This window comes from Miscanthus floridulus, chromosome 2, assembly GCF_019320115.1.
Source record: "Miscanthus floridulus cultivar M001 chromosome 2, ASM1932011v1, whole genome shotgun sequence".
Classification (NCBI taxonomy): Eukaryota; Viridiplantae; Streptophyta; class Magnoliopsida; order Poales; family Poaceae; genus Miscanthus; species Miscanthus floridulus.
The window spans coordinates 167,055,418-167,080,802 of record NC_089581.1 but is presented as its reverse complement, the minus strand read 5'-3'; the positions used below and the strand labels follow the sequence as shown (position 1 = coordinate 167,080,802).

The window sequence follows — 25,385 nt, the reverse complement described above, 5'->3', positions numbered from 1 at the left end:
TGCGTGACCAGCGTCCGATGCACACTGTGAAATCCTGTATTTTATATATAGGGCGTCGGTGGCACCGTCGGACTGTCTGTACTCTACGGGTGGACACTCCACTGGTGGAGTTTTGAACCTTTCTCGCCTCTGTTCCATCGCCGAGTTGATCCATATCAACTCCAACTTCATCTTCTCTGTAAATGTGTCAACACCACCATGTATATGTGTGTTGGCATTTTCACAATCATTTTCCAAAGGGATTAGCCACTCAACTTGCCACGCCACTCAATCCTAATGACGATGCAAAGTTAGATCACTTGAGTGGCACTAGATGATTGATATGCAAACAAGTTTGCCCCTCTTGATAGTACGGCCATCTATCCTAAACCTGGTCATCAACTTTTCTACACACCTATGACCGGTGAAATGAAATGCCCTAGGTTATACCTTTGCCTTGTGTATTCCATTCCATCTTCTCCGATGTCGATGCAACACATGCACCAACACGATCAACAATGATATGATCCACTTCATATCATCACGTGATCATATTGGTTCATCGATCTTGACTTCACTTGCTTTTTACCGCTGCCTTCATCCATCGGCGCCAAGTCTTGCTTAAGCTTCACCGCCACGCGGTCCATCGCTCCAAAGCCTCTAACTTGCCCTTCACGCTTGCAATCGGTCCATCAAGCTAAGTCATATCTTGATCTTCTCCACCTTGATCACATGACTCAATGCCATGTCTCATTTGCAATGAGCTCCTTTATCATCATATATGTGAGCTTTGCAACATCTCCAAGCCATTTTTACCTTCATGGCATATGTTGCTCACACACATATACATGTGGACTAATCACCTGTGTATTTCATATAAACACAATTAGTCCACCTAGGTTGTTACTCAATTACCAAGACCACATAAGGACCTTTAAACAATGACTAAAGTTTAGGAGGAGAAACCAAACACCCCTGAGGATGCATGGCTATTCCACATGGAAGAAATCGATCGGACTCCGAGTAAAAGGAATCATCTGTACTAGGTGCGGGTTGATGGCGGCTAGGCTTGGGCTAGACATGGCTGGGGTTGGGCCCTAACTAAACCCATGGGGAAATTAATTAAAATTAATTACTTGGCTGCTTTAATGTTCGTGCAAATTTTCTGGAGAGGATCACCGGAGCAAAACTGTTAGGAGGAGAGTCTGTCTACTATACAACCATGTGTTTTATGTAGTTTCAACACATAAATTTTTTTGCACCATAAGATTAAGATCCAACAGCTTCCAACCTTCTTTTACCTCCAGCCTCCAGATTTCTTCTACCTCCAGATAATCACAAATCACAAGATCACAGATCCACAGATCACAAGAAACAATTTTTTCTATAAAAAGACAAATCACAGATTGTAGAGGAGGAGAGGCCTACCTATAGCCAGATCCACCGCCGCCACCGCCATTGCCATGGCCGGCCCGGGCACGGGCGCTGTCGCCGCCGCCACTGCCATGGCCAGCGCGAGCCCTAGACATCATATATGGCCACGCGCAGCGTGCGTCTGTGGCCGAGGCATTCCATCCGACGAGCACGGGCGGGTTGCCCTACACGCGCTTAATCTGGAGCAACAGCTGCCACGTCCACCGTTGACTGAGAGGACTGTGGAGCCATGCGGGGCAGCAGGGAAGCAGCATGCCAGGGAGGCACAGGCGTGGACTCCATGCACGTCGGTTATGACACGTGGCCCTTGACGTTATAGATACGAAAAATTCACCTGTTTTTTTTTTGCTAAAATATATATGTTGTACTTAATCCATCCCAAATTATAAGACGTTTGACTATTTTGACATCAAGTTTGACTACTCGTCTTATTCAAAATTTTGTACAAAATATCACTTCTTTTGTCATGGCTTGGTTTATTAATAAAAGTTCTTTAGGAATGATTTAAATTTGACTATATTTACACACATTTTTTGAATAAGACGAGTGGTCAAACTTGAGTTTAAAAAAGTCAAACGTCTTATAATTTAGGATGGAGGGTGTCGGGTATCTTAGAATGGGGTACCCCAAGCAAAACATCAAAATGGGTTGCTAAATCCCCATTAAAAAAAGAAAAAGCTAGAAGGTAAGTCGTGGGCCCCTCACCCGCCACGGCCAAGCCCACCGGGTCCTCCCCCTCCTCGCCTCGAGCCTCGAGCAGGAGCTCACGGCATCCTGATGCCAACTCCGTGTCGCGCGAGGCTCCCCAGAGAAGGCCTCGGCAAAGGAACGCCGTCTTCGCCCCGCCCGAGGCTCTCCACGGAAGGCCTCGGCAGGAAGCACGTTCTCCGTATCGCGCGAGGCCTCTCGCGCGAGGCCTCGGCAAGGAGCCTGATCTCCGTCTCGTGCGAGGCCTCATTCTCCGTATCGTGTGAGGCCTCTCGCGCGAGGCCTCGGCAAGGAGCCTGATCTCCATCTCGCGCGAGGCCTCAATCTCCGTGTCGCACGATGCCGGCTCGTCCGCGGTCCATCGCCCCCCGCCTCGACCGACCCTCCCGACAGCGCGTCACGTCTCATTAATACTTTTAACCACTCCCGCAATCTCAGCCGGACAGCGGCTCAACATCACAGAATGGCCGACGCGACCCGAAGTCGCATCAGCGCTGTACCGGCTGGGACAGGGCACGACGGGGGTTACCGGCAACTGTGTCCCAGCACTGTGTCCACGATCGGCGCCTGGGACAGGGTATGACGGCTGGGACAAGGCACGGCGGGGGTTACCGGCCACTGTGTCCCAGCACTGTGTCCACGATCAGCGCCTGGGACAGGGTATGACGGGGGTTACCGGCCACTGTGTCCCAGCACCGTGTCCACGATTAGCGCCTGGGATAGGGTATGACGGGGGTTACCGGCCACTGTGTCCCAGGACTGTGTCCACGACCCGCCACCCGCCCAAGGCCTCGGCACTGTACACCAGGGCCTCGACAATCTCGGGGTTCGTGCCTGCCGAGACCCCCCCCCACCGCAGTACAAGCCTCGGCACCGACTAGGCCTCAGCCTCGCGCACAATCTGTCCACCGAGGCTTGCACGTTCACCGCCACGTCCGCTCCGAGACATTCCCAGGGGTCCCACGACGCACAGGACCTGATGGGACAACCACGCCGCTCCAGTATTCTAAGGACGGATCGCTCCTACGACCACGCCACCACCAGAACGGGCCACAGGGTTCGAACGTGCCACTCCTATTGGCACGACGTCGCATAGTGATACATGTACTGCCCTCGTCCTTCCTTCAACTATAAAAGGAGGGGACTTGGGCCTCTTAGAGGGAGAGAAAGAAGAAAGACCGGATAACACAGACACACACGCACACATTCTAGCCGCTTGAGAGCAACGTCTCAGACGGCCCACTCACGCCCTGCCAAGACCTAGGACTAGTTCCCTCTCTCCCTTAGCTTGTAACCCCCTACTATGAGCACTTCGGTGCAAGGAATACAAGTTCTATCCCTCAGACTGGACGTAGGGCGCCGCTTGCCCGAACCAGTATAAACCTTGTGTCTCTTTGCATCACCATCCGAAATCGGGAGCACAAAGAACAAATTCACTAGTCAGTCGAGGACCCCCTGGTCTGAAACACCGATAGTTGGCACGCCAGGTAGGGGCGTCTGCGTGTCAGTTTCGTCATCCCAGCAGGTTCTGGATGGCAGACCTGGTACGGCCATTGCGTCTCGGCACCGTAGTTTGGTTCGGGAGCCTAGAGTTCATGTCCCTAGGGCATGAGTATGACATGGTACTCCTCACTCCTCGAGCCCCACCGTCCGACGATGAAGTTACGCACCGGCAGCCCAAGCGCAGGCGGCGCCCGGGCGGCCGCTCTCGCCACGCTCGCTAGGCACGACGCGAGCAGGGCCACCCCGACGCTACGCGAACCCGGGGCGGCATGCCACTCCCCGCCGATATCCTACGACCAGCTGTTGGTACGGGGTCCCTGGCCGGGGACCTGTCTAGCCTAAGCTTGGACAAAGGGAAATCGCCGGTGGCTTGCAATGGTGCCCAGTTGTCAAGCTCCGCTCCACCACTCCCTGACGAACCGACCCCGGCAGAGCAGAATTTGGCAACGGCACCATCCTCATACCCCTTTGGGTTGAGAAATGTCGCCGCTTCTTACGCCTACGCATACACTACCACTCACGAGGATCCCTCAGAGCGCTGCCAGCGCTTCGGTCTTGACCTAAGCACCCATGCCGACTCCCCGGATGAGGACGAGGCATGGCTCGGAGTGGATTTCTCCGGGTTCCGCGACCCTGGGGCTTTGCGATAGTTCTTGGCCACAAGCGACTACTGCTTCGGTTGCTCTGACTCCGACGATGAAGGCACTTACGACCCCACTCGCGAGTGTTTCCATGTCGGGCTCGGGATGCCGAGGGCAGGCGAAGAGGATGAGGGGGTAGGTAGCCGCTCCCCACTTTGTCCAGGGGCGGGCGCCGTCACACCCCCGCGCAATGTCCTGCTGGCCACACGAAAAGAGAACGTCGCTCTTGCATGACCTCAGCGCCCAGACCTAGAGTAGCTCCGTGAGCTCCAGGCCAAGGTCGAACAAGACCAACTCCTTCTGTAGCAGCTTCGGGACTCTCTCGAACAGGAACAGCAAGGCCGCGGCGAAGGCGGGGGAGCCCGACGAAGAGCCCGCGATGTGCATCACCGCATCCATGACGACGAAGGGAGCGAGCAACCTCCAGTCTTCAATCGTGCCAGCCAGAACATCGCGGCTGCGGCAATGCTGGTCCGCGCAATGCCCGAGCCTTCTACCGCGGAGGGGCGGCGGGTCCGTGGTGAGCTCTGCGATCTCCTAGAGACCGCTGTGGTTCAGCAGGCTGAGAGTTCCGCCTCCCGACGGCACGGGGGCGCCTCAAACCTTCTCACAGCACCGCCTCGGCAGGACAGGGAAGCCCCGGCTCGTCCCGAGCCCGACCAAGCGCCAATAGCCCATAGGGTCCCCGTGCTTCTGGACTGCCTCGGCAATCGACGCGAGGTGCAGGGAGACCATGAGGTGGTCAGTAGGCGACGACGCCACGACAACGAGGGGCCCGCTCGGGGCTACCACCCACATCGAGGCGGTCGCTACGACAGTGGTGAGGACCGCAGTCCTTCCCCTGAGCCGCCAGGCCCTCGGGTCTTCAGCAGGGCCATCCGCGCTGCTCCTTTCCCTGCCCGGTTCTGACAGCCGGCCAATCTCGCGAAGTACAGCGGCGAGACCAACCCAGAACTCTGGCTCGCCGATTACCACCTGGCCTGCCAGCTAGGTGGCGCGGACGATGACCTACTCATCATCCGCAATCTCCCTTTGCTCTTGTCGGACTCGGCATGAGCCTGGCTCGAGCATCTCCCCCCTCGCAAATCCACGACTGGCGCGACTTGGTTAGGATCTTCGTCGGGAACTTCTAGGGCACATACGTGCGCCCTGGGAATTCCTAGGATCTTAAGAGCTGTCGCCAGAAGCCGGACGAGTCTCTCCGAGACTTCATCCAGCGCTTCTCCAAACAGTGCACCGAGCTACCCAGCGTCGGTGACTCGGAGATCGTCCAGGCTTTCCTCTCCGGCACCACTTGTCGGGACTTGGTTCGAGAGCTAGGTCGCAATGTCCCATGCTCGGCTGCCGCGCTCCTCGACATCGCCACCAGCTTCGCCTCAGGTGAAGAGGCTGTCGGAGCCATCTTCCCCGACGCCGACACCAAGGGTAAGCGGAGGGAAGAGGCCCCCGAGGCCTCAGCCTCCCACCTCCCTAAGAAAAAGAAAAAGGGGCGCCTGGGGAAGCAGGAGGTCCTAGAGGCTGATCTGGTCATGGCTGTAGAGCACAAGAATCCCCGGGGCTCCAAAGGCCCGAGACCCTTCAACGACATGCTCAAGAAACCCTGCCCTTACCACCAGAGCCCGGTCAGGCACGCTCTCGAGGATTGCACCATGCTGCGGCGCTACTATGCTAGGCTCGGGCTCCCCGACGACGACACCAAGCAGAAGGGCGCTGGCGGTCGGGACGAAGACAAGGACGACAGGTTCCTCGAGGTACGCAACGCTTTCATGATCTTCAGTGGGCCCTCGGCATGCCTTATGGTGTGGTAGCGCAAGAGGGAACACCGAGAGGTCTTCTCGGTCAAGGTGGCCACCCTCCAGTACCTCGACTGGTCTCGAGAGGTGATCACCTTCGATCGAGATGACCACCCCGACCGTATTCCGAATCTCGGGCAGTATCCACTGGTCGTCGACCCGATCATCGGCAACACTCGACTCTCCAAGGTGTTGATGGACGGAGGCAGCGGCCTCAACATCCTTTACGCCAACACCCTAGAGCTCTTGGAGATCGACCGGTCGAGACTCCGAGGCGACGTCGCACCCTTCCACGGCATCGTGCCCGGGAAGCGCACGTGACCCCTCAGGCGTATCGACCTTCCTGTCTGCTTTGGCACCCCTTCCAACTACCGTAAGGAAGTCCTCACCTTCGAGGTAGTCAGGTTCAGGGGAGCCTACCACGCCATTCTGGGACGGCCGTGCTACGCCAAGTTCATGGCAGTGCCCAACTATACCTACCTCAAGCTCAAAATGCTAGGCCCTAATGGTGTCATCACGATCGAGTCCACGTACGAGCATGCATACGACTGCGACATCGAGTGCATCGAGTATGCCGAGGCTCTTGCGGAGGCCGAGACCCTCATCGCCCACCTCGACCAACTCAATGGCGAGGTGCCTGACTCCAAGCGTCGCGCGGGGGCGTTCAAGCCCGTTGAAACCATCAAACTCATCCCGGTCGACCCCGCCTGCCCCGACGACCGAGCACTGAGGATCAGCGCCACCCTCGACATCAAATAGGAAGCCATGCTCATCGACTTTCTCCGTGCGAACGCCAACATATTCGCATGGAGTCCCTCGGACATGCCGGGCATACCAAGGGAGGTCGCCGAGCACGCCCTGGACATCCGAGCTAGATCCGCTTTGACGAAGAAAAGCGCAGGGCCATCGGAGAGGAGGTGCAGAAACTCTTAGCGGCCGGGTTCATCAAGAAAGTGTCCCACCCAGAGTGGTTGGCTAACCCCGTTTTAGTCAAGAAGAAAAATGGGAAATGGAGGATGTGTGTAGACTACACTGTTCTGAACAAAGCCAGTCCAAAGGTCCCCTTCCCATTACCTCGAATTAATCAAATCGTTGATTCCACCGTAGGGTGCGAGACCCTGTCTTTCCTTGACGCATACTCTAGTTACCATCAGATCAAGATGAAAGAGTCCGACCGGCTCGTGACTTCTTTCATCACACCGTTTGGCATGTACTACTATGTGACGATGCCCTTCGGCCTCAGAAACGTGGGTGCCACGTACCAGCGATGCATGACCCAGGTTTTTGGCGACAACATCAGGCAGACCATCGAGGCCTACATAGATGACATCGTGGTCAAAACTAGAAAGGCTAAGAATCTCGTGAATGACTTGAGGGTAACCTTCAAATGCCTTAGAGAGAAGGGCATCAAGCTCAATCCCAAGAAGTGTGTGTTCGGGGTCCCCCGAGGCATGCTCTTGGGATTCATAGTCTCGGAACACGGCATTGAGGCCAACCCAGAGAAGGTCTCGGCTATAACCAGCATGGGACCAATCAGAGACCTCAAGGGAGTGCAGAGGGTCATGGGATGCCTTGCGGCCCTGAGCCACTTCATCTCGCGCCTCGGCGAAAAAGGTTTGCCTCTGTACCGACTCTTGAGAAAATCCGAGTGTTTTTCTTGGACCCCCGAGGCCGAGGAAGCCCTCGACAGGCTCAAGAGGTTGCTCACCAATCCTCCTGTTCTGATACCCCCAGCCATGGATGAGGTCCTCTTACTCTACATCGCCACAACAACCCAAGTGGTCAGCGCCGTCGTAGTAGTAGAGAGGCAGGAAGAAGGACATACTCTGCCTACCCAGCGACCTGTCTATTTCATCAGCGAGGTGCTCTCCGAGACCAAAGCACGCTACCCCCACATCTAGAAGCTAGTCTACGCCGTGGTCCTGGCCCGGCGCAAACTGCGCCACTACTTCGAGTCGCACCCAGTGACTGTGGTATCATCCTTCCCCCTAGGCAAGATAGTTCATAACCGGGAGGCCATAGGCAGGATAGCCAAGTGGGCTGTTGAGCTCATGGGGGAAACCTTGACCTTTGCGCCTCGAAAGGCGATCAAGTCTCAGGTCTTGGCTGATTTCGTGGCTGAATGGACAGATACCCAACTGCCACCTGCTCAAATTCAGACGGAGTGCTGGACCCTGTACTTCGATGGATCCCTGATGAAGACCAGGGTAGGCGTGGGTCTGCTCTTCATTTCGCCCCTCGGAGTACACATGCGCTACATGGTGCGGCTCCACTTCGCCGCCTCCAATAACATGGCCGAATACGAGGCCCTCGTTAATGGCTTACAAGTCGCCATCAAGCTTGGGGCATGGCGCCTCGACGTCCGAGGAGACTCATGGCTCGTCATAGATCAGGTGATGAAGGAGTCAAACTGCCTCGACCCTAAAATGGAGGCTTACTGCAAAATGGTACGACGCCTAGAAGACAAGTTCGACGGTCTCGAACTAAATCACGTCGCGCAAAAGTATAACGAGGCTGCCGACGAGCTAGCAAAGATGGCCTCGGCACAGGCCCCGGTCCCCCCAAACGTCTTCGCCAGAGACCTTCACAAACCTTCCATCGGCTACACCTCGATAGTAGAGGAAGGCCCACCTGGGGAACCCATGGCAAAGCCTGATGCCCCCTCCGCTGCCGAGACCCCCTCGGCCGAGCCCAAGGTCATGGAAGTCAACGCCGAGCCTCCACAGACTGATCAGGACGCGGATTGGCGAGTCCCGTTCCTCGATTGGCTTGATCGGGGGGAGCTTCCCAACGACCGAACTAAAGCACGACGGCTCACGCGCCGAGCCAAGACCTACGCCCTCTATAATGGCGAATTATATAGGCGAAGTCCCTTAGGTGTCCTTCAACGATGCATCAGTTCCGAGGCGGGCCAAGCTCTGCTTTGGGACTTACATGCAGGCGCCTACGGGCACCATGCGGCGCCTCGGACGCTCGTAGGGAACGCTTTCCGCCAAGGGTTCTACTGGGCGACGGCGGTCGCCGATGCCACCCAGCTAGTACGCTCCTACGAAGGATGCCAGTACTATGCTCGGCAGACACATCTCCCGGCCCTAGCCTTGCAAACCATCCCCATCACATGGTCGTTCGCCGTGTGGGGGCTCGACATGGTCGAGCCTCTGCAAAAGGCCCCCGGGGGCTACACCCATCTACTGGTATCAATCGACAAGTTCTCCAAATGGATCGAGGCCCGTCCGATCAATCGAATCAAATCTGAGCAGGCAGTGCTGTTCTTCACTGACATTATCCACCGGTTTGGGGTCCCCAACACCATCATCACCGACAACAGGACACAGTTCATCGGCAAAAAGTTCCTGACATTTTGCGACGACCACCACATCCGTGTGGCCTGGTCGGCCATAGGACACCCAAGGACCAACGGCCAAGTAGAGCGTGCCAACGGCATGATCCTACAAGGCCTCAAGCCAAGAATTCACAACCGGTTGAAAAAGTTTGGCAAGAATTGGCTCGCCGAACTCCCGTCGGTCATCTGGAGCCTGAGAAACACTCCAAGCCAAGCCACGAGGTTCACGCCTTTCTTCCTAGTCTATGGGGCCAAAGCCATCCTCCCCACCGACCAGGAATATGGTTCCTCGAGGCTGCAAGCCTATAACGAATAAAGCAACCGCACAACCCGAGAGGACGCCCTCGATCAGCTGGAGGAAGCCCGAGACGTCGCGCTACTACACTTGGCCAAGTATCAGCAGAGCCTGTGGCGCTATCAGGCCCGACGCGTCCGAGGCCGAGACCTAAAGGTAGGCGACCTGGTGTTGAGGCTAGCATAGAGCAACAAGGGTCGCCACAAGCTGACCCCGCCATGGGAAGGACCGTACATCATCGCCCAAGTCCTGAAGCCCGGGACCTACAAGCTGGCCAACGAAAAGGGCGAAATCTTCACCAACGCTTGGAACATAGAACAGCTACGTCGCTTTTATCCATAAATTTCCAAGCATTGTATATGTCGTTTCTCGAAATACAATTAAAAAACGCTCTTTAATTGATCTTTACTTTTCAAGAAACCCCCCGAGCCCACCGTAGGTCTCGGCAGTACAATGAACACAACAAGGGAGACTCGGCTCTGCCTCAGCAGAACCAAGCCTCCCTCGGGGGCTAGATGGGGGACTCCCCCTAGGTCCCATGCACCATTTTTTAGTTGCTTTTCGAAAAAAATTCCTACGCCAAGTCTCTAGCAGGTTCTGATGAATCATTTGTAAAGACTCGCCGGACCAAGGTTCGTTTCCTAAGCAAGAGGCCGGTAGAGTCACGAGACAGCCTATGCCCCCGGGCTACGGCACTCCCTCACTACCTCTCGCTCAAGGGATGGCTTAGGCCCCACAGGGGTGTTTTGCAAACGAAATCTAATCAGAAGCAACAGAGGGCAAAGGCTTGGAAACATGAGAAAAACAACTAAGAAACACAAATACATCAGAAATAAAGGCCTCGACAGCCACAAACGTTATGATACAAAAATAACCCCTATTCTATCTTTACATAGCCCCCAGGGCCCAGATTAAGGCTCAGGGCCTCCAGCACCAGCAGATGACAGGGGAGGAACCACCTCGTCTTCAAAGAGCGTCGCCAGCGCCGTGCTAGGGCCTTTCGCCGCCTCCAGCAGCTTCACGACCGCCACATGGGCCTCCTTGTCATCATCAGGCAGAACGTAGCCATCACTGATGGCCGGGAGGTCGATGCCAAGGTAGTGAGAGGAGATGACGGCCATCGCCCGCTTGACACCCGTGCTGCGTCTCTAGGGCCTCGCAGGCGGAAAGGGCAGCACGCTTTAGCGCCTCATGCTCCCCGATCTCGGTCTCCAGCACCGTTTGCACCACGCTGGAAGCCTCGGCGGCTCGAATGATCTCCGCCTCAGACTCTGCACCACGGAAAATGGAATAAGGTCGAGCCAGAGAAGAAACAACCTAAGTTAGGGATGGAAGCCCACGGAGCTCACCCTTGGCCTTCAGCTCCCAGCATCGGGTCTCGGCCTGACAGGCCTCAGCTTTCTCCTTCAACCGCTGGGCCTCGACCCGAGAGGCCTCGGCCGCCCTGGAAGCTTCACTCCCCAGCTCTGCGTCATACAAGGAAGTTAGGGAGCGAACATAAGAGGAAGAAAACAAAACAAGGGGACTCAAACTCACCCTCGACCGTCCCCCTCAAAACCATGGCCTCGATTTGCGAGGCCTCAACCGCAGCAAGGGCCTCGTTCAGAGCACCTTTGGTCAGCCGGTGCGCACTCTCCTCTGCCCCTAGCTGCCCGGCGAGGGCCTTGCCCGAGGCCATCGCTTCTTCAGCCCAGGATCTGAAGGCATCCTGATCGCTGATGGCGCGGGTAAGCTCCTCCTCCAGCTCCTTGATCCACGCCGCCAAGGGAGCGAGCTGCGTCTGGGCTGTGGCCGCCTCGACCTTCACATCAGCACAGCGAAGGCGGAGGTCCTCCACCTCCACGCTTCATGCCGACAGAAGCTCGTTAGCATCAGCAAGAAGGCCCCTCTGCCTCTGAAGCTGGTCCTAGATTCCCCTCTCCCGCCGGAGGAAGACCGACTTCCTGAGGGACCGGGTCTCGAGCTCCTGAGGAGGCAGAGCAGAGGTCATCGATTGCGACAAAACCAAGGAAAGAATAACGTCGCGCGAGAAAGGAAAACACGAACCTGGGCGACTCCGGGCAGTTCGTCGGCCACCACAGATAGCGCCGTCCGTAGCGACCGCTCCGCCAGCTCGCGGTACTGCTCGAAGGTACTCCAGCGCTCGCCCTCGGCCATGTCCTCGAGGGCGAACAGAGGCTCCCCCTCAGGGTCATCCCGGCTCCGCCATAGTACCCACGGGTGATCCCACCCGCGGGGCTCGGGTCGCACCCGCACGAGGGCCAAGCTTCCCTCATCTAGGAGCGGCGCCGGCTGCTCCACGGCATTGGTCTCCTCGGCGCCAACCACCTCCCGCACCTGGGAAGTGTCATCGGAGGAGATCGGATAGACCTCCGCCTCCCGGGCACTCTCCCGTAACAACGGCGGGCCCTGTGCCAAGGGCACGGCCGAGGCCTCCGCCGCCTGCATCTCCGCCTCCTGCACAGACGGCCTCGCCGCCATCACGACGGCCACGGTGACCTTGGGGGCTCCAGCCTCTGCAATCACGGCCTCGGCGGTCTCAGGGGCTCCGGCCTCCGTCATTGTGGCCTCGGCAGACGCAGAAACGTCGACCGCGGACACTGCGGTCTCGGCGGTCATGGGCGTAGGGGCCTTCTTCGCCTCAGCCCCAGAGGCCCCGGGAGCCTCGGCAACAAAGGGCATGATGGCCCCATCCGACCGTGCAGGGGCTGCCTCGGCAACCCCTCCTTGGGCGACCGGTTCCTTTGGGTCGACCCTCGCCGACGCCGCGCCGCGTTGGATGGCGGCTTGCGCCTCCGCCACCCAGTGGGCAGAGGAGCCGGGGCTCGCCTTAAGGGGCGCCAAGGGGAGGTCGTCCGTAGGCCGTTTCCGACTAAAGAAAATTAACCTACAGGGTCAGCGCAAGACCAAAAAAGCGAACGGAAGACACCATAACCCAGCCAAAAGTACACTTACCTTGAACGGGGCAGCCCCAGCTTCACCACAACAAACCTCATCCGCGACGGCGGAGGCAGCGGTGGTGGCGTCGCATCCGTATCCATCGGCGACGGTCGGTCCTCAGCGGACCCCGACGCCCCTTTGGTCCTCTGTAGGGCTGGTGGCGTCGCCTCCACCGCAACCGGCTCCGCCGCAACCGCCGAGCTTACCAGGCGGACGGCGCGTTTGCCTAACGCCCGCGCCTCGGGTGTGTCGGCCTTGGCCCCGAAGGGGGGCACCGCCGGCCCCGGGTCCGCTTCTCCTCCCCTTCCTGGGGGTGCCGGGCTGCTCGCCGACGCCCCGAGCGCCACCTCCACGATGTCAGGAAGGTGGTCTAGGGGGCCTCGCCCTATCTCGCCCTTGTCATTCCTGTCCGAGGCCTCCGTCGATAACGACATCGATGGGGATTCCTCCAATAGGAGACCATCCTTCTGTTGCTGACGGCGGCGCTTATCTAGCGCCTCGCGCGCAAGGATGTGCTTCGTGCGCTTCGCCGCCTTAGCATCCTTCCGCTTCTTCTGCGCGTCGGCATGAGCGCGGTTGATCGCTCGCTGCCCCGCGTCCTCGGGAACGGACGGCGGGGAGGAGTGCACGTCCCTCATCCCCTGAAGAAACGACAAATGCCCACAAGGAAACATGGGATAAAGGGAGATTGAGGAGGTTCAGAGGTTACAGCGGCACTCGACTTACCAGCGAAAGGAACCCCCGCGACGGTCGCATCGCGAAGGGGGTGAGGTTGCCGCCCCTCAACTTCGCGTCTACCATCTCCCCCACCCGACGATGAATTTCCTAGTCGGAGAGGGCGGAGGAAGACATCCGGGTGCCTTCGACAGGCTCACCCGGCCTCATCTCGAACAGCCGCCGCCACCGAGCCATCAGCGGCAGCACCCTCCGGCGGTGGAAGGCGGCCACGACCACAGCAACGGTGAGGCCATGGCCCCGCAGCCTCGCCAGCCCCTCCAGGAGCGGCTCCAGCTTGGGCTGGTCGACCTTCAGGACACCCCACTTCCATTTCTCCGGGCAACTGCCCACAATCTACCCAGTATAAGGGGGAAGCCCTCCGTCGTCGTTGCAGAGGTAGAACCAACTCGTGTACCATCGGCGGTTGGAGGACGTGAGTTAGGCCAGGATGTAGAGGTGCAGGCGGTCCTGACGCACTTGGAGAGTGCAGCCTTCGGCCCTTGATGCCTTCCTCTTGCCCGACGTGCCCGTCGACTTGGTAGTATGCCCCGCCCAGAACAGGTGGAGCCACAAATCCCAATGGGGAGCGATCCCCAAATACCCCTCGCAGACGACAACGAAGATAGTCGCCTGAGCGATGGAGTTGGGATTAAAATTGTGGAGCTCCACGCCATAGTAGTGCGGGAGCGCCCGCATGAATCGGTCCGCCGGAACACCGAGGCCACGCTCGTGGAAGGAGACGAAGCTCACGACGTAGCCGTCGCGGGGCCTCGGCTCCAGCTCGCCGTACGGAGCAATCCACTCTGGCCTACTAGGGTCGGTCATCGGGCGGAGGAGTCCACCGTCGACAAGCGACTAGAGCATCTCCTCGGTGACGTCCGACGGATCCCAAGGGTTCGCCTCGACAACGACAATGTTGCTGGCCATGAGTGCGACGGAGGAATCGGGCGCGGCGGTGAGTTTTTTCTCTCTCCCTCCACGCTCTCGCTTTCTTCTCGCTTTCTCCCTAGGCTCGCTCTTCTCTCCTCTTCTTCCCGGCACCCGCTGCTCTGGCGATGGCTCGATGGAGGTGGCAGGCAATGTAAGACAAGGTGGGGCAAGACTCTTCGGGTATTTATGCAGGGAGGAGGCGAGACGAACGAGCGATGAAATCGAGGAGGTTTTCCCCGTCCGGCGCGGTTAACCACGAGCCGATTTCGGCGGCCCACGCGCCCACGTCTCCCGCATTAAATGCGAGGATAGTTACGTCCCGTCCATTGCGTCGTGCTCGGCCACTACGGCAGCAGGCGTCGTTTTGCCTCCCCATGAAACCGCCTCAAAAGACGCGCCACCCGCGGCCGAGCCGATAGGGAAGATATTTCCCGCGGCCTGTTCCTTTCATAGGAAGGAACCGGGCTCTGAGCCTATTACGATCCAGGGGTTCGAAGGCTGGACCCCAAAGGGTTTTGACAGCCGCCCAGGATAACAGAGTTAGGGGCGACTGCGGGCGAGCCTGTACGGGGCCGAGACCCAAGCGAGCGAAACGCTTGAGACGCCCAAAGTCGTGTCCAAGACCGACAGGAAAGTATCCAAATGGGATCCCACCGTAGGGAGGCACCGAGCCACCGAGGCCCAACGAACGGCCTCGGCACCCACTAGAGAAATCTTCAGGTACTCTTGGAGTGTGTCTCTAGACCGCTAGCCGTCCCCTAACGAATGGGGTTCGGACCTCCACTCGGACTACCCGATAACAGCTCACCAGAAGTGCCACCGCTCGTGCCCATCGAGGGTAGCGAGGCACATTCCACCCCTCCTTCCGAGCGAAAAGGAAGCATGAGGGTCATACCCAAAGTCAGGGGCCCCCTGACGAACCTCTCGCCCCGCGCGGAGGCTAGAGGGCTTTTCTTCTGCAGCCTTGCCGAGACCCCCGCAACCCGAACTTGCGCTTGGGGGCTCGGCAAATGCAATAAGAACTACTCGTTCAGACACGGAAATGAAGAAAGCCCCTGGAAGAGTAACTCCACTCCCCCAGGGGCTCGGGGGCTACACCCGGTGGATGCGCTCGCGCGCACCCACCAGAACCTCAAAAAAAGTAACCCCAATTCTTACGGGGCAGGTATGAACCAAGCCTCGGCAAACCCTTAGGGGGAGTGCACGCGCTCCCCCTGAGGCTCGGGGGCTACTGTCGGGTATCTTAGAATGGGGTACCCCAAGCAAAACATCAAAATGGGTTGCTAAATCCCCATTAAAAAAAGAAAAAGCTATAAGGTAAGTCGTGGGCCCCTCACCCGCCACGGCCAAGTCCACCGGGTCCTCCCCCTCCTCGCCTCAAGCCTCGAGCAGGAGGTCTCGGCATCCTGACGCCAACTCCGCTTCGCGCGAGGCTCCCCAGGGAAGGCCTCGGCAAAGGAACGCCGTCTCCGCCCCGCCCGAGGCTCTCGCGCGAGGCCTCGGCAAGGAGCTTGATCTCCGTCTCGTGCGAGGCCTCAATCTCCGTGTCGCACGAGGTCGACTCGTCCGCGGTCCGTCGCCCCCCGCCTCGACCGACCCTCCCGACAGCGCGTCACGTCTCATTAATACTTTCAACCACTCCCACAATCTCAGCCGGACAGCGGCTCAACGTCACAGAATGGCCGACGCGACCCGAAGTCGCATCAGCACCGTACCGGCTGGGACAGGGCACGGCGGGGGTTACCAGCAACTGTGTCCCAGCACTGTGTCCACGATCAGCGCCTGGGACAGGGTATGACGGCTGGGACAAGGCACGGCGGGGGTTACCGGCCACTGTGCCCCAGCACTGTGTCCACGATCAGCGTCTGGGACAGGGTATGACGGGAGTTACCGGCCACTGTGTCCCAGGACTGTGTCCACGACCCGCCGCCCGCCCAAGGCCTCGGCACTGTACACCAGGGCCTCGGCAATCTCGGGGTTCGTGCCTGCCGAGACCCCCCCACCGCAGTACAAGCCTCGGCACCGACCAGGCCTCAGCCTCGCGCACAATCTGTCCACCGAGGCTTGCACGTTCGCCACCACGTCCGCTCCGAGACATTCCCGGGGTTCCCACGACGCACAGGACCTGATGGGACAACCACGCCGCTCCAGTATTCTAAGGACGGATCGCTCCTACGATCACGCCGCCACCGGAACGGGCCACAGGGTTCGAACGTGCCACTCCTATTGGCACGACGTCGCATAGTGATACATGTACTGCCCTCGTCCTCCCTTCAACTATAAAAGGAGGGGACTTGGGCCTCTTAGAGGGAGAGAAAGAAGAAAGACCGGATAACACAGACACACACGCATACATTCCAGCCGCTTGAGAGCAACGTCTCAGACGGCCCACTCACGCCCTGTCGAGACTTGGGACTAGTTCCCTCTCTCCCTTAGCTTGTAACCCCCTACTACGAGCACTTCGGTGCAAGGAATACAAGTTCTATCCCTCAAACTGGACGTAGGGCGCCGCTTGCCCGAACCAGTATAAACCTTGTGTCTCTTTGCATCACCATCCGAAATCGAGAGCACGCAGAACAAATTCATTAGTCGGTCGAGGACCCCGGTCCGAAACACCGACAGAGGGAGTATAACATTACTGTATGAGATTGATTACTGTGTTCATGGATAGACGTTTTTTTCTTCTTCTGAGAACGATGATTTCATTCAACTCCTCATATACAGGCTACAAGTACTGGTACAACAGAAACTCCACAAAACGGTCGTAATTTACAAAACTGACACAACCACAGTCGAAACTCTTCAAAACGACAGGTTGTCCTCGACGAGGCAGCCGTCGTCGAAGCTCCACAGCGGCATGCCCTCCTGGTCCGCCGCGACGGCGGCGGCGTTGCTCTGCACGGCGTCCGCGCTGAACAGGCTGTCCAGTGACTCGTACGCGCCGGCGTCGAAGAAGGCGAACTGGTCGCCGAAGAGGAGCGCGTCGAACAGCGCGTCCGGCTCGGAGCCGGAGGAGGCCCGGGGCGACGCCTCGTCTTCGGTGCTCTCCGGCTCGGTCCTCGACCGCTTCTTATCGCCGCTCTGGCCCGCCTCGACGTCGAGGGCGGGAGCCTCGTCGTACGCCGAGAACACGCCCTGCCACGAGGAGTCCGGGAGCGCGCCGGCTGCTTCTTCGGCGGCCTCGTGCTTCAAGAACGCCGCCGCCGCGCGCTGCTCTTGTTCCTCTTGGTCGACGAGGTCGATGATGGCAGCATCGGCGGCGCGGGCGCGCTTGCGGCTGGCTGGGGCCCCGGCGGCGGCGGCGGCGGAGGAGGGGAAGTTGAGCTTGGCCCTGGGCCCGCGGACGTCGCGCGCGGCGTGGTCGTAGGCGAGCGCGGCGGCCTCGGCGGAGGGGAAGGTGCCGAGCCAGACGCGGACGCCCTTGACGGGGTCGCGGATCTCGGCGGCCCACTTGCCCCACGGGCGGCGCCGGACGCCCCTGTACTGCTGCGCGGGCTTCCGGCGCCGGCTCGGCTGCTCCTCCGGGCGCGCCCTCGGCTTCGTCGGCGTCGCCGGGGACGACGAGGCGCGGAAGACGAAGGCGGGCTTGCTCACCACCTCCACCTCCTCCCCCATCTCCATCATCTCCTCGTCCTCCTCGGAGTCCTCGTCGAACTCCCGCAACGCGGCCTCGAAGTCGTCGGCCTTCCGCCGCTTGCCCTTGCCGGCGGGCCACGCCGCGCCGCGGCGGCGCGCCGGCGTGCTCGGGATGAGCTCGGCGAGGATCGCACCACCACACATCTTTGCTCTGCCTGTCTCTCTACTTGCTGGTTGGTTTGGTTGGCTCTGGAAGCGAGTCGTACGCTAGCTAGCTTTTTTGTGTTTGCTTGGGAATGGAGATGGAGGTCTCGGGACGACGAGGCGCTCTTAAATAGGGAAGGGGTGAAGGGGGAGAAGAAGAAGGCGCTAGCGAAAGCGGCGGTGACAACAGACAAGTGGGTGTGGTGGTGATGGCGTGGGGGCTCCAAAATTCGCGGGAAGGGAGCTTCATGACAGCGTGTAAGGGGATAAGGCCGGCACGGGCCACCTCGTCGCTATTCGGCTGTTGGACCTCGGGAGAGGTCGGGTGGTGCAATGCATCTGCCCCCGCCCAGCCAGTTGCGTCCGGCGTCCCGGCCACGCTCGGTGAGGACGGAGGACAGACAGCGACGGCAACAGCCGTGTAGACCCGGGCGGCCGGGCTGGGACGCGCCGCGGGCGTGCCTGGTCCGCGGTTTTTTAGCTTTTCGGCCATCCGGGGCAGCGGTCCTCCTCTGCGGCCATCGTTGTTGCCGCTGAACGCACCGAGGAGGAGAGTGGAGACCCGACGCCGAGAGCGCGTGCCCACCACGCGCTGGATTGCTGGAACCCTTGGAGCGCGTCGCGAGGCGGCCACAGGGTCTGCCGCAGAGATGTTTGCCAGCGTCGCGCGCGACGGTGTCCGGCGTCCGCCAAACCGAAAACCTCCTCCCGTCCTCCAGTTTGTGGGAAAGGCTGTATTGGCAAGTGGCCCAACTGGGGATCTCTTCTAAGCAAGTGTGGTTAGCTGCTCCACTCCACCAGCGAGCAAGCAAGTGTGTTGTGATAAGACCGCAGGGTTAGCGCTAATGATGATTTGACAAAGTTTTAGCAAGTGGCGGGAGAGGCTTCGGGCCTTTTCCAAGTGACCCCCACATAAGAGACGACGAAACACCAATAGCGTAACGCAGTCCTTTTTCGGGCTACACAAATAGTCTTCGGTCATGTGCTCTAATGATCAGAGAGCCAAAACCAGGAGGCTCGCAAAGTGGTATTGGTAATGGACATGGACAGAGCTCACGTCGTTGCTGCGCTTAGCTGAGGTCTCGCCAAGCTCAACGATCGGCAAGGTCGGGAGCTCCACGCAAACTGACAAACTCCAAGCTTATCAACACTGGAGCTATAGAAAATTGAACGGGAAAACTCCACTTGCAACGAGATATTTTTTCCCCTCTCTGCGCGTTGACACAGCGAGAAAACGGGAGATGTTCTCGATAACACGAGAGGCCTACGAATTTATTATTATTTTTATTATGACGACTTGACGTCTTCATCATTTTTCTGTATGTATTGTTGGGCCGTTCAATGGGCCTTTGAAGCCTTTTTCTCTGTTCTAAAGCCAACTGGACTGAGTTTTGGTGAAATGCTTTTATGGGCCACGAGTCCACGACCACAGGAGTCAGCACAGATCACAGGACTACAAGATGTCCGATTTGTTTGCGGACTCGATGAGGACTAGAAAAGACAGGGCGCGGCGTTGTCTTTGAGCAGTCCACTGTTGATTAAATCAGAGAGAGAAAAAATGATACTCCTTTCTTCTCATTTATATGGAGGACCTAGATGGAGTAGAACCGAGATCCAAGTTGCAAAGTCATAGCAGAAAAAAAATACAGGAGATTAGGAGCAAGAACTGTGAGGCTCGAAACTAAGCAAATATACTATCCATCTAGCATGTCTTCTTTCATCTCTGGTTTACCTAAACTTTAAACAAGGACCGTAGATAATTGCTGAGCATCACTTGGAGTAGACAAAATATATATCAGTTTAGACAGCGCGGACCAATTGGAAAGCTCAAGATCACGGATCAGTTGGACAGCTGAAAAAAAAAGGTGCACATCATTAAAAAATAATCCAAGATGTGAGCCGCGACTACAACCGGTTGAAAAGGCATAAAATTGTTATCCATTAAACTGAAACATGTCCTGAACTATTTGGCAAAAGGCATTCAAACTATTACCCATGAAATATATACTAAATTATTACTGAGGTGGTACATATATACAAAATATCGCTAAAATAATAACATATCTATTCATTTATTGAATACTTCATATGGCTAGAAACCTTGTTTTTAAACTTACAATAAAGTTACAAAACTAATACAATGAGAGTGGCAGGAAAGCTCAGCACTAAGCTATGTGATCTTAAATGTCCCTATAGTAGTGCAACAAGTTCACCAGCAGCTGAGTGTATGAGCGTTTTAGGCAGCCATTAAGTGTGGATGACCCAGAAAATCAAGGCATGATTTGTGGTGAAACGCAGTTCCAGCTGAGAAGAATCATTTAAGCATTTAAGGAATGATGAGTCTCTTAAGATTCCAATCACAGTAAGGAAACTTTGTTCAAATTCTTCCTCAAAATAACATTCTAATGATGCCTACACAGGTAAGTAGCTTGTCCCACATACACACTGATCAATGCTGTACACAGCATGGATGTAAAAGCAACATGTCTAAGAAATTTTATCAGAGAGAATAATTTACCATATATTGCTTGTAGGATGAAATATATTGTAGGATGAAATATAGGGAAAATGAGTTTGCATTAGACTTTATTCACCTGTACCAACAGCTGAAACCTATTAGTAAACAGGTACCCCAAAGATGAAGGCATATGAAATTATGATATCAAAGTTGTCAAAGGTAGATGAAGACAACGTCCAAGAGTAACACCATCAATGGCACCACAAAGAGTATCAGAATAAATATAGATGAGACTGAACAGTGTGGACTGTGGAGCATCCTAAGTAAATCCCGATGGCAACTACATAAGGTGTTCCAAACGCAATAAGAGTAGAACCTGATGTTAAAATGCAGTATATAAGAACTCATCATCGCTAATGAGTGCACATGTTGCATTTTCAGGGCATTTATCAAAATAAATTCTGGAACACAATATTTAGTAACTTATTCAACACTAAAAGTAAATGCAGGTAATCTGTAGCAACAAATCCATGTAAGTGCAAGTAACTTGTAGTGTAAAGAATTTCTCTATGACAGCAATTCCAATAAATTGAGAATAAAATAATTTTAATGCAAGTGCAGAGATAAAAGGAAGTTAGTGCACGGATGGAATTATCTCACCTTGAATCAATAGCATGCTGCAGTCCCACAGATTAAGAGCACCTGCAAGAAGGGCGCGAGCTCCTCTCACTTGTGCAGCAACTGCTCCTGGTATTGAATTGATTATGCCGTTGTAATTCAATCCAATCCCATTGAACTAACACAGAGAATAAGGACATGGTTGAGATGATGGCCCAAGAATATCAAGAACAGGGGAATAGAATTACAAGATAGTTCCAAGAACTAAATCCTTCACTGGCTAGATGTGAGCAGCAGGACCACAGGGCAGCGAGAGGCCTTGGCTGATGATATATCTCTTTTATATTGACGTGGTGAGAGTGCCGGTCATCTCAGCGCAGAATCGCAGTGGCGGCGACGACATTTGTATAACGATAGAGATGGAGTCTGTAAAGGAAAAAGGAGGAAAAAAAGGAAAAGATACCTTGTGCTCATTTTATCGAACACATTCACTCAAGCTTCATGGAAGTGTAGACGCCGGCACTCAGCTCGATGTCCGATGGCAACATCGAGCACATGGGAGCTGGAGGAATGGAGGCTGCAGATGCCCCACCTGAGCCGGCACTGTTATCCATCGCCGCAGCGGGATCCATACGAACTGGTGTCGCAAGCGGCGAGCGCCGAGATGGAGATAGCATGGGTGCGACGGCGACTGCAAGCAACCGCTTTTCGACTCGGCGTCGCGTAGGCCTACAATCCACCGCGGTCGAGGTCGAGCAAGGCTGCCTCCGCGTTCACGCACCGCCACAGGCCCTGCTGGGACCGCGCGCCGGGGTGTTGAGCTCACCCGCGCTAGGTCAAGCCCGCGAACGAGGGACGCCGGGATTGCTCGCGCTGGGTCAAGCCTGGAATGCTGCCGGCGCTGTCGACACCAGCGATGCCTGTTCGCACGCTCACCCACCAAGCGGCTGCCCGGCTATGGCTGCGCGAGGCGCCCTCTGCCACCGGTGTAGCGGCGAGACGGCCCCGAGGCTGGCCTCTTCTCGGCCGGAGGGAGCCAGCGGGCTGGCCACGGGCACGCTCGATGTGGGTGCCAGGCTAGCGGTGAGGATAGTGAGCGCCACCGTGTGCGGAAGGCCAAGGCCCGAGGCATGAGGCGTGGCGTAGCCACGATGAAAGGTCCTTGTGTGGTTTTGGTAATTGAGTGACAACTTAGGTAGACTAATTGTGTTTATGTGAGATACACAGGTGATTAGTCCATAGGTACATGCGTGTAAGTAACATATGCCATGAAGGTGAAGATGGCTTGGAGATGTTGCAAAGCTCACACATATGATGATGAAGGAGCTTAAATGCACATGAGACATGACATTGAGTCATATGATCAAGGTGGAGAAGATCAAGACAAGACTTGGCTTGATGGACCGGTTGCAAGCGTAAAGGGCAAGTCGGAGGCTTTGGAGCAATGGACCGCGTGGTGGTGAAGCTTGAGCAAGACTTGGCGCCGATGGACGCTGGTCACGTGGTGACCGGACGCTAGGGTCCTGCGTTCGGTCAGTGGTGGCCGAGAGCATGCAGCGTCGGTCTTCGATCGGACGCTGGCACTGGAAGTGACCAGACGCTGGTAGGATGCGTCTGGTCAGGCTGACATACGATGATGCAGAAGCTGGAGAGTGGCCGGATGCTGGGTTGCGTCCGATCACATGCGTCCGGTCATGTCTGGTACCTTACTAGAAATGACCAGACGCTGGGGTTGCTGCGTCTGGTTAGTTGAAGCTGCTGTATCCGGTCAGAAGATGACCGTTGAGATCAGAAGAATGCCGTTGAATGCAGGTGACACATGGCTGTCATCGGGCGATCGGGCGCTGAGGTCCAGCGTCCAGTCAACACGACTGGAGCGTTCGGTCGGCCCAACTTTTGCCCAGTGAAGGGGTAACGGCTAGTTTAGCCCTTGGGGCTATAAATAGAAGTGGCATTCGGCCATGGCTGGTGTTGAGCACCTTGGGGGACTTTGTGTCCATGCTTGTGAGTGCTTAGGAGCCCTCCATCTCACACATACTTGATAGTGATCATTCGATTGTGTGAGTAAGCGATTCTAGTGCGATTACATCGTGAGGTTGCATCGAGTGGCACTAGGTGATTGAGTTGCAAGCCGGTGGTGCTTGTTACTCTTGGAGGTTGCCACCTCCTAGACGGCTTGGTGGTGGTCTCCGTCGAAGCCCGCAAGAAGCTTGTGCGGTGCTCCGGAGAAGTGCTTTGTGAGGGGCATTGTGCTCACCTCGCGGGAGCCGCGAAGAGCAACTTTAGTAAAGCGTGTCATTGAGCTACTCTCACTTTTGGGGTAGGTTCTTGTGGCACCCCGACGTGCGGGCTTGGCGGGTGATGCCAATTAGCCACCGAACCACCAAGTGAGCGGTCGACACAACGGAGACTAGCGTGTTGGCAAACACATGAACCTCGGGAGAAAAATCATCGTGTCAACCTTGTTCTTCCCGTTGGTTTGCATCCCCGTTACATAAGCTTGCGATTACTTTCATATACATTGAGCTTGTGTTGTTGCTTTTGTAATTAGTTAGCTTGTGTAGCTTGCTAGTTACCTTCTTGCTTGTGTAGCATAGAAGTAGCTTACTTGCGTGGCTAATTTGGTTTGTGTAACATTGTTAGTCACATTGCTTAGTTTGTGTAGCTAAGTAATTGCGCTCTCTAATTTAGCATTGGTTGCCTTGTTATTGAGCATTGCTAGTGAGCTTAGTTGGCTTTGTGCTTTTGCTTACTAGCATGTGTAGGAGCTCCCTTGTTGCTTAAAGTACTAGTGACATAGGTTTATGTGACCTTGCTTCTAGAATTGATTAGGAGAGCTCTAGCTAGTCCGGCACCTTTGTTACTTGATTAGTATCTTTGCAAGGTGCTAGTGAACATAGATAGAGGGGTGTAGTCTTGGCTAGTCCGATAGTTTTAATTCCGCATTTGTTTCGGTTAGTCAACATGATTAAGTTTTAAAAAGGACTATTCACCCCCCCTCTAGTCGCCATCTCGACCCTTTCACACGAGCTCGGGGGAAACCTCTGGAAAGGCTGGCTGTTGTGCTCGTTTTAGACCGTCCGATCAAAATTGAATGAACCGAAAAAAGGGCGACGTGGGCCAATGACATGCTCAAGCTTGGCTCAGTATTCGAAAGGAAAAGATGGGTATGGAAGAGGTACGTACAGAACTCATTCGGTTTGATTGCCCTAAGGATATGTACCTCTTCACGATCTTTTTTTTTCTTATAAACCGGTTGATGCTATTTTATTATGAGAGAAAAATATTGTATCATGGCTGTTAAGCATGGTTGATGCGATCAAGCGAACATGGTGCATCATCATGTCAATTATGTCAATGTAGAATTAAACCAAACTGCTAATTGTCTTACTTTTATGGGGTTGGTGGGACGCGAGAAATAAACCTAATGCCGGTGAGATCATTTAGTATTTATGATGTCGCCCTGTTCGCTTGAGCTTATCAGCCTAGCTTATGAGCCATTATACAGTGTTTTTCTCTTACAACAAAACAATATCAGCCGACTTATCAGCAGTAAAAAAATTAGCAAAACAACTTGTAACGGTATTGGTAGTATTGGGAGTGCTGGACATGGACAGTCGTTGCTGCGCTTAGCTAAGGTCTCGCCAAGCTCAACGATCGGCAAGCTCGAGAGCTCCATGCAAACTCCAAGCTTGTCAACACTAGGCTAGAAAATTGAATGCAAAAATTCCAATATCTTTTTCCCCTTCTCTACGCCTGCATGTCGACACAGCGAGAAAACAGGAGATGTTCTCCATAACATGACAGGCCTACGATTTTTTTGAGAAACATGACAGGCCTACAAATTGTATTACTATTGATGACAACTTGACGTTTTCATCATTTTTCTGTGTGTAATTGTTGGGCCCTTCCACAGACCTATGAAGCCTTTTTCTCTGTCCTAAGCCAACCGGAGTGAGTTCGGTGAAACGCATTTATGGGCGACGACCGCAAGAGTCAGGACTAAAGATGGTAACGGGTACATCCTCGATGAGTATCAGGAGAATGTTCTCATCCCCAGCACAGCAAGATTATCCTGCTCCCCATCCTCGTCCCCGGTCTCGGGGATAGATTTTACCCATCCCCATCCCCGAGTGGGGAAAACGTACCCACTGGGTACCCCGTACCCGAGTATATGTCCTCCTTGGTGCCCGAGTACAAGCACTTGAATCAACAATCCAGAAGAAGAAATGTGGACAAAAAACAA

At 55.8% G+C, this 25,385-nt stretch overlaps 1 protein-coding gene and 1 long non-coding RNA gene across 2 annotated transcripts; both read right to left on the bottom strand.

The window, feature by feature from the left end:
* Positions 1-16,983: 16,983 nt before the first annotated feature.
* Positions 16,984-18,178, bottom strand: LOC136540525 (ethylene-responsive transcription factor ERF073-like). Its single transcript, XM_066532528.1, has one exon. The coding sequence runs from the start codon at positions 18,061-18,063 to the stop codon at positions 17,086-17,088; it is 978 nt and encodes a 325-aa protein (XP_066388625.1). The 5' UTR covers positions 18,064-18,178; the 3' UTR covers positions 16,984-17,085.
* A 1,614-nt stretch (positions 18,179-19,792) lies between these two features.
* LOC136540524 (uncharacterized) lies at positions 19,793-22,012 on the bottom strand. Its single transcript, XR_010779991.1, has 3 exons — positions 21,603-22,012; positions 21,182-21,317; positions 19,793-19,915 (listed from the first exon to the last, which is right to left on the bottom strand). It is a non-coding gene; the product is annotated as an uncharacterized lncRNA (long non-coding RNA).
* Positions 22,013-25,385: the final 3,373 nt, after the last annotated feature.

What these genes read in the sequence shown, in the direction of transcription:
- LOC136540525 (XM_066532528.1), bottom strand. Translation starts at nt 18,063, where the DNA reads ATGTGTGGTGGTGCGATCCTCGCCGAGCTCATCCCGAGCACGCCGGCG.